Source organism: Alligator sinensis, unplaced genomic scaffold, assembly GCF_000455745.1.
Source record: "Alligator sinensis unplaced genomic scaffold, ASM45574v1 scaffold1007_1, whole genome shotgun sequence".
Taxonomy (NCBI): Eukaryota; Metazoa; Chordata; order Crocodylia; family Alligatoridae; genus Alligator; species Alligator sinensis.
In genome coordinates, this window is record NW_005842605.1 from 114,685 (window position 1) to 124,039 (window position 9,355).

Here is a 9,355-nt window from a genome sequence, read left to right on the forward strand (position 1 = left end):
CCGGCCGGTCTCCCTCCGGGGCCAGGGCCAGGGCCAGGGCCAGGGCGACATGGAGCCCCGGCGTCTCTCCCTGCTCCTGCTTCTCCTGTCTCTGTGGTGCTGCCCGGCCCTCTCCTGCCCCAGCCGGTGCCTCTGCTTTAAGAGCACCATCCGCTGCATGCACTTGATGCTGGATCATGTCCCCCGGGTGCCGCAGCAGACCTCAGTCTTGTAAGTAGCCGTCCCTCCCCTGACACGGGCACAGGCTCCTGCTCGGGGTCGCGCCTCCCCGCGTTGTGACAGCAGCCTGGCACAGAGGCACGAGTGGGGGGGATGCCCGCTGGGAGCTGGCTGGCCCTGGGAAGGTGCTGGGGGAGCAAGGAGACCCAGGGCGGTGGGTCCCAGGAGGATCCCCTTGGCAAGCTTGCAAATAAAGACTGGTGCCCGAAAGCTTGCAACTGCAGCTGTACAGTCTACGAATCTGTGAATGAAGACTTTGTGTTCTTGCAAATAGCTAGTTGGCCTAATAAAAGATACCGCCGCTGCCGGCAGTTTTTCATTCCTTTTGCCAGTTTAGACCCAGCCTGGATATTGCCCCCGCTCTGTGCACCCTCATCACCACTCTCTTCAGGGTGCATGGGGGGGGTGGTATCCAGGTTGCAGCCGTATCGGCGTAGAGTGACAAAAGGAATCAAAAACTCGTGGCAGTGGTATCTTTTATTAGACCAACTAGATAGTTGCAAAAGAAAAAAGGGTTTATTTGCAAGCTTTTGGGCATTGGTGCCCTTTATTAGGCATAGGAGAGTGCAAAGATTTGTAAAAGTTCACCTAGGTAGAAATGAGAATCCATATTTCACAGGAGAGCGGTGGGGGTGGTGCACAGCAGGTAAGTTGGGGGAGCTGCTGGTAGGGCTGGAGGGAGAAAGCAGGCAAGTAGGGATGTGGGGAAAGGGCTGTGGAAGGTGGAGGACAGGCACTATAGGAGTGAATGGGAATGTGGGAGTGGGATGAATTATTTCAGGGGGGTTTTGGGGGGTGGGGGGGACGAGTAATCTCAGGGGGATGATTTATCCCAGTAGCTCCTCTGAAATGTGGGGCGGCAGGCAGGATCCTGGGAAGAGGGCCTGGCTGGGCGTGTAACTGGACAGGATGGGAAACGAGCGGTGAATTTCAGTGGCTGCCCTTGCTGGCTGGAGGTGATGCTTGGTTCCAGGGGAGTGTCGCGGAAGAGGGTTTGAAGCTGCTTTGTGTCTCCAGGGGTTTAAGTCACAAGCACACAAGGGCAGGTGTTGGGAGGATGTGAAGGAAAAAAGGAAGACACGTTTGACCCAGGGTATAAATCTGTGTGGAAAGGGTCTAATTCCTGATGCTGAAACGTCATTTGCTTCAACAAGTTGAGCATTGCTTCATTGGAGCCTGAAATGTCTGGTGAGGCAGATAAAAAAGATTCAGTGAGGTTCTTTTGACATGATAGACCGTTGCCAAGTTAAGCTGCAAGGTTCTTGGGGCAGGGACTGGTGTTTTGTTCCATGCATTTAGCCTAAGTGGTTTGTAGTCCCTGATGAGGCCTCTCTGGTGCTCCGGTAATACAAATAATAAATGCAGCTGAACACATGGAAGCGTGAGCATTTTGCTTGCTGGCAGGCTGAGGATGCACTGTGTAACTGTTTTTATCGCCTAGTTATCTCTGTGGAGGGTGGATTGCAGAGCAGCTGCTGATGCTCACTTGTCAGGCTGGGCTTTGTGGGGTTCCACCCTGCATCTAGGCAGGGATACCCATTTATCTAGTCATGAAATGGGACATGCACATCATTGCTTTGAAAGCAAGCTTCACTGCACAGCCAGTAATGACAGATGTTTTTCAGCTTGGCTGCCTTTACTGTCATTTAGTTCAGGTTCCCACATCTAACTTTTGCTTTCCTTATGTTTACATATCAGAGGGAAGATGCTTGGACATATTTGTATTGTGGGAGCGGAAAAGGATCGAGTAACGTAGAATAATAGTTTACAATGGCATGAGATTATCAACATGACTGTTATTTCAGAGTTTGTTTTTGCAGGTGATTAAGATATCAAGCTAAAACCTCTCTGCAAATTATTTAAAACCAGAGCTAGTCTACTATTTTAGCCAGTTAAACTCGTCATGGGTAAACTTGCTCAGTTACCCACCTGGTTTTTGTGTGTGAACATGATGATCTATTTTGGCAGCCATGATTTTACCTTTAGAAAACATTTGCTAGCCTTCCAAGAACTTTGCAACCATTGCTATTGAAACTGTTAAGAATGAGACAACAACAAAAGCAGTGTGACTGCAGCTTTGTCGGAGAGAAGAAGATTGGGGACTAAGTAACAGTTAGACTGACGAGCAACTGAAGACTGAAATTTTTCTGAGAATGAACAAAGGTTTGGGTTTGTATTTGATTCAAGTAAGAACCACATTGATCTTCGATATTGTGTGTTCCTGGAAGGTCCTAAGGAGTGAGGTGCAGAGCTGTGACACTGTATTTGTTCTTTTAAAGCCTCTTTCCTGAGGGTCAGATCAGTAAAAAAAAAAATCATCCTAACTCGCTTAATTTGCTTTTCAATAGAAGACAAGAACAGTGCCTACTTGTGACATCTGCCCACATCTGACTGATGCTGGGTCTCTTTAGAAATCCAATCCTTTGTGGTTTCGGTAGTGAAATTAAATAGGTAACTGAAATGACACTGTCAAAGGGCTGTGGCCTATCATTACATTACTGATATTATTGTTAGTACTGAAGGGACAATTGAGCGGAAAGCCCCAAGCCTACCTGCAGTTAAGTACTGCTCAGTGTCAGAGAGCCCCTGTGCAGAAGACAGTGAGAGTCTGCCTACATAGAGCACTTTGCAGATCAGGGCCATAGGCTGATGAGACAGTCTTGTCACAAACAAGTGCAGGTATGGCAGAGAGCACAGGAGGTAAAAGTCAAACAAGAACCTTTAAAATAAATGTGATAGTTGTGAGATAAATAGTCCAGAGAAAATTTAGTAACACTTCTCCCTTCCCTTCACAGAGATGCTTTACAATTCTAGCTATGTGGAAAGGGCCCAGTCTGCAAGAGGTAGATAAAAAGAGATTACGGTCAGAAAAGGCCATTAAATCACCTAGTCACTTACTCCCATATATCACAGTTCAGAGAATTTCATCCAGCTAGTCCTGCATTTAGTCCAGTAACTTAAGTTTAAAGTTTTCTTCCCAAAACGCACTGCAGTTTGATATGCAGAACTCCAAAGATGGAGAATACACTACTTCCCTTGGCATCACAGCTAAAGTTTCCAAAGAGGAAGTTTGGTCATGTCTTGTAGGTATTTTACAGCACTGGTGATAAAGAAATAATGTTTGGGACAAAAGCAGGGTAGAGAGTTGAATAGAAAGTTATTTAAGAAAGAAATTTCAGAGTATACCTAAAAATTCAGATAAAGCCATTGGGTATTAACAGCTTTATTTTAAACAATTTAAAGCAATTAAGTAATACCGAAGGTTTATGACAAACAAATAATATCTTGAACTCCCACAACATACCACATTTAGATAGGGAGAAGGGTTCTCAAAAGAAATAAGCATGTCAGTTGACAAGAGAGGAATAACAGCAACTGTTATGAGGAACAGATCTGCTTAATTAATCATAGGGAGAAAATCCTCAGTATTGGACAGGGTATCAAAACAACATTTTAGGGAAGGTTACTTGCATCTGTCTTTTTTATTATCAGCATCTCTAACCTTCTAGTCTCATAACGCCCAAAGCTGCTGCTCTTTAGGTGTGCGCTAGTTCTGTTGTTTTAAATGCATGACCAGATGCATTTGAAATGTCAGGTGATAAGAGTCAGCATCTTCAATATTAACCAAGTTATATATGTGATATGCTTTCCAAGGGGGTTTAATGGTATGAGTTCTATCATAAAGCAATGGAAAATACAGTTTCTTCACTTGATGGTTCTTGAAATGGGTCATGCCATTGGGAATTGTAAAAGCTATTGGTAAAGAAATGTCTGGTAATGGGCAGAGTTTTCTTTCTTTCTTTTTCATGCAGACAGACTGCTCGTGGAAAGCGCAACATCACTTAATTTAGTTAAACTGACTGTTTTTAATGAAGTTATTGACATATGTCTACTGTGCACTTCTATGATAAATTTTATGGAATATGGATATAAAAATGGAATATTCATAGAAAAAGTTGAAGAAATAGATGCAATTTATAAGTGATTTGAACATATCGTCCATTTAACCTACAGCTTTCAGGCAAAACTTTTAAAATCCTATTTTGGATTTTCCTGTTTACTTCAGGTTTCCTTTCATTTATTAGGAGATGCATTTCACTTGCTTGGAATAACTCAATGCTATATTTGTGGAAACTTTTTGCATTGTGTGGAAATGGCTAGCTTGGCCCTGCCCCTCTGTAGAAAGGGAGTGAACCATAAAGATGACAGTCCAGTGGCCTAAAAAGAGATTTTTCTCATTCAAAAGAATGATCCTGTTGCCTTAAAAACAAAATAAGATTTTCTTTGTGTATTTTTGTTTGATGTATGCCAGTTCTCATTGCAGCTGTTAATATGTTGGGTCTATCAGACCCAAACTAGTTTATTAAAATTACCCCTTAATGTAACTGGTATTCAAATGCATCTTTGCTTTTCATGCCTGCATGGTTCCACATGACATGGCTGAAGATAATGGTTAGCAAGGTCTTTTTGTTGTTGCTGCTGCTATGTGAGCAGGCACTGTCATAATTGTAATGTTTGTCCAAGGGCATTCAGAAATAAATAACTCAAGCCACAAGTGTGGGAAAAGAGTGCTGCTAAGCTAGCAAGCACAGAATGGTGTGAACGGAAAGTAAAGCTATGCATACATTGCCATTAACAGGTTCAACAAAAAGTAACTTCAGATTATCATGTGCATAGTAATTTATCTTGCAATAATTTTTCAAGATATTTGTGAGGATGTCTAATGTAGGATTGCTTTGAAGCTGGGACTGATTCAACGATGTAGCTCGTGTTGAATCTAATTTAACAACAACTTTTTAAGTATTTGTTCTATGATTGCATATGAAAGATATTTGCTGAGGGCACCTGTGTTTATTTTTTTGTTTTTGTTTTATTTTTTTTTCTCTCTCAAAAAATACATGGCTGTCATAATATGAGGGAAATGAAGAAGAAAAATTGGCATGGTAAGTGCACGTTAGGTGTACTGGCTTGCGGGTTTTTGCAGGGTAGAGACGAAGGTTTGGATCCCAGGGGTATGTCCAGGGAAGTGGCACTATATAGATCTTTAAAAACACCTGATGGCTTTTTAAGACATTAGTGTAGTCCTGAGCATTTACTTGGTGCAATGCCAGTGATGATGTGGCTTGAGGGGATGGAAGTAATGTTCTCCAGTGCATCTCCAGCAGGTGGTGATTCACTGACCACATACATTTATAGAGAAAGCTTTATCATAATTAGTAGAGGTGGGCAATTTTAGGGGGGAAGTCTTTAGAAAAATGCAGTTTTTTGGAGGACCAAAATAAATACATATTTTTGATTTTGCTCAATTTCTTAACAAATGAAAACTTGATAGCAGGTTAAAGAAAGGATAAGTAACTTCCAGTCAGTCAAATGCTAAACTCTTAGGATTTTAGGGAGAGCAAGCTACTATAATCCCAGTTCCACAGCCTCTTGTCATGCATATGTACAAGGCCTAGCTTATATAGCCATGTCCTTGTTTTGGTAAGGTGTTGGATAAAGTGAACAATGACTTTTTGACTTGATGTCCCTCCCCTACAAAAAAAAAAAAGACAAAAAGAAAAGAAAAAAGGCAGTTTGAGTTGAATCAAATAATTTTGTTTTGGGTTAGGGTTATGTAAAAACTTTATTTTTTTTAAATGTAGTTTAATTTCTGAAGGGTTGGGAGGGACTGTTTCAAAACGACAGATCCAAATGTTTCAATTTTAGATTATCAAAATAAAACATCCCAGCATTTTGAAATGTTCTTTCTCCATTTTTTTGGGTGATGGATTTACAAAGAGTACCCCCTTCCCCCATACCCATTGGAAACCTTTTTTGGGACAATGTACTGTTTGGTGGAAATCTTTTGTTCAGGTTTGGTGGCTTTTGCAGTAGAAAACAAAGACTGGGTGTGAATGCCTAAAGTGTTTGAAGAGATACTGCTCATATACAATACAACATCTGATAAGGACTGTCCTGATCAAACTGTGAAGCAACAGTCCTGTATTATCAGGGAAATAAACGGAGCCATTTAATAGGTTGTGGGCTACAACTGCCTGCATAGGTAGCTTGTGTATCCATGTGGAGCTGCATTGACTGTGGGGTAATCATGGCAAACAACACTCAAATAAGTTTATTTCATGATCCTACCGGCTCCATCCCCAGCATGTAAATTGGTGCAGTGCTTCTGGTACCAGTGTAGGCAACAGTTAATCTGCGGGATCGTGGTGTACACATCAGAGATCTAGTCAGGTGCCTGATGAATCTGCTTGTACAAAGTCCTGCAACCATCACATCAAGACCTTTGATGCGTACACCTAGGCAAGAGCATGGAGGGGTGGAGGCTGCCCAAGACCTACCATCCCCATCTTTAGACCATCGAGACAGAATTGAAAGACTAGACTGAGTCCAGGCGTTTAGTGCCTCGATGGTTGTGGCTTCTGCCATAGAGCAGCAGATCAGAACTGCTGCCAACTGCTTAATACCTCAGCGAGGTCATATTTCTATCAGGGTGATGTCCAGTTAGCAATAAAATTACACTAGTTTACTGGCCCTGAGTTTCTATGTAAGCAAGGCCTAGCCAGCTTAACTACTTTGATTTCATGGACCATGGATCTGCTGGTTCAGAGAATGAACATTCAGTGGTCAAAATTCAGTGTGTCACAGGGACTGTGTAATGGAGTAAAACTGATTTGCGCTTCCATCTGCAGAAACTTCATCCCTGTTTATAAAATGGACAGCAGTACACTTGGAAGAAGAATGAAAGAGTTGGATCCTATAATAGTTGCTAGCATGATGTTTGTATTTAAGCCATGACTGTCAGCTATGAATACTAGTACATGGGTTTGATTTAAACATACTGGAAGTATATTGCAGCTCATGTAGTATCCTACCCACAAGTATATATCAATCCATGTTATTAACTAATTGGAGCCTATGGCCCTTTCTCCCAAGTTGTCTTTAGAGACTCCACAGCGGATGAGGCAAAGTATCAAAGACACACAGAGGACTGTCCTCAAACAATTTCCATCACACTGTTACTTGCACTCTAACCTACTCTGGTTGGAAAAGTTCATAGAAAAGGTCTCCATGTCTCCTTAGAAAGCTAAGATTTCATCTTTTCTTTCTTTTCTCTTTTTTTCTGGCTGACAGTTGCTTTTTTAAAAAAGATGCTTAAGGTTTAGAGTGGTAGGATCAATACCCTCATTGTCCTCGAGTGAAGGCTGAAGGCTTATTGCTCTCTTTGAAGCGTTCTGTGAAGCAATTGTCTGATTTGCTACACTGGTAGTACTAATGAACTGCGCACAGCGGATGCTCAGAAAGCTCAGCTTGTCAGTCATGGGGAGCAGAGAAAATACTTTTAATGCAGTCAGGTGTCAGTGAGGCAACAGCGAATAACAGCTAATGGCACATTTCCTTGGTGGTACAGAGTCAGAAAAGTCTTGTGCATAAGCAGGAAGGATAGCTTAATGGTAGTGACATCTTAATGCTCCACAAGAGAATGCCTTTAGCTATGGAAAATTAAACCGTTTTCTCCTAATTTTTTCTTACAACCCCACTTATAAGAGAGTTTGTTGACTTTTTCTTTTCTTTCCCCCTCTCTGACATATTTATGCTGGTGTTTGTGTTCCAGAAAATTAAACCGAGAATAATTTTCATGTTTGTTTTTCATCTTCTTCTGGAAATGTATTTAAACACTAATATTTTATAACCTATTCAGTGACTGAGTTACAAAGCTAACCAAAAATAAACTAGAAAGGTATAAGCTGTCAAGTGAAGATATGAAGATTATGTTCAAATACAGTGGGAGTCAGCCTTGTCATCAGACATGCCACAAACTAGCCCAGCACCATTACCAAGTGGCAGTCTGATCCCCTTCATGGCCTGCTCTGCTGCTCTGCTTTCTGCTTCTTGTCCTATCTGTTACTGTGCTGGCTATCATCTCCTCAAAGTCTGCTGCATGTTGCACACAGAGGCTGCCCGTGCCACTTACGGTGTGCATGTGGCAGGTTGACCACTCCTTTTCTAATGAATTGGTCGGTAGCAAAACATTTGCTTTATCCACTTAGTTTGGGATGCTGTCTTTATTGCTGGGTAAGCTTAGTGCATAGTTCAAAGAGGAACTGGCCATTTAATGGATAATAGTAGTATCTAGAGCAGCACGTGTGCTAGAGTGTGGCATGCAAAAGCGTTTTGATTGTCATGCGCACCTCGGGAAGGGGCTGGGGCTGTGCTGCCACAAGGATCGGCCCCCTTGTGGCTCCCCCGCTGTCAATTCCTGGCATGCATCTTACGAGTCAAGGTTGCGAGTGTTTTCGGCGCACTGCCCCAAAATGTTGTCAACCTCTGATCTAGAGCTAATGGTAAATAATAAAACTTTTAGAAAGTAAATAAAAACCTTGTGCCTCAAGGTTTAATTTCTGTTATGGAATAGGGGAAGATAGGGATCAATTTGTTTCTCATCTGTCTGCTGTTACTATACAGGTAGTCCTCAGACTTACAACACAATTGGCTCCTGAAAACTGCCTGTTAAGTCAAATATTAACTGGAAACCAATTTTCTCATAAGAAACAATGTTCTAAATGAGGGATTGGTTCCTGAACCAAGGTCCGATACCCTATTTTCACCAAAAATACCCCAGAATTTTGTACTCAATCAATTATAGATGAGTAATATAACTACATTAATGTATTTATATTGTAAATAGCAATCATATTGATTTGGAAGGACTTCTTTGAGGTGACTTTGCTGGACTTTTTGAAGGGTTCTTGGCTGGAGTCTTCTCAGGAGTCTTGGCTGCAGGTTTTTCTGGAGTCTTGTCTGCTTTCTTAAAAGAAAGTGTCCAAGGAAGTTTAGACAGATGTTCTCCAGGGAGATGAGTGACTCAGTGAACTTGTTCGCTGGCGTGGCGTGGCATCAGATCAGGTGTTATAAAGTCAACACTGGCATCATAAAGTTGAAATGGTGTCAATTTATAAATGTTGTAAGTGTGAAACGTTGTAAGTCGAGGACTGCCTGTATATTTTTTTGAACCTTTCACTGAAACCTCTGATGCCATCTGCTGTTGGAAGCAGAATATGGGACTAGATGGGCCATGATTTTGATTCTTTGGTAACTCCCATGTTTCAAATCTCCAACGTGCTGTGTGAGAACTCCT

The 9,355-nt window shown here is 42.0% G+C and overlaps 1 protein-coding gene across 1 annotated transcript in view; it reads left to right on the forward strand.

Annotated features, from left to right (window-relative positions):
- The first annotated feature begins 32 nt into the window (after positions 1 to 32).
- The window catches only part of PXDNL (peroxidasin like), a 352,571-nt gene continuing 343,248 nt past the window's right edge, over positions 33 to 9,355 (forward strand). The window contains exon 1 of the mRNA XM_014524383.2: positions 33 to 210. Coding sequence (XP_014379869.1) covers positions 50 to 210 — 161 coding nt within the window. The 5' untranslated portion in view covers positions 33 to 49. The remainder of the gene's footprint in view (positions 211 to 9,355) is intronic.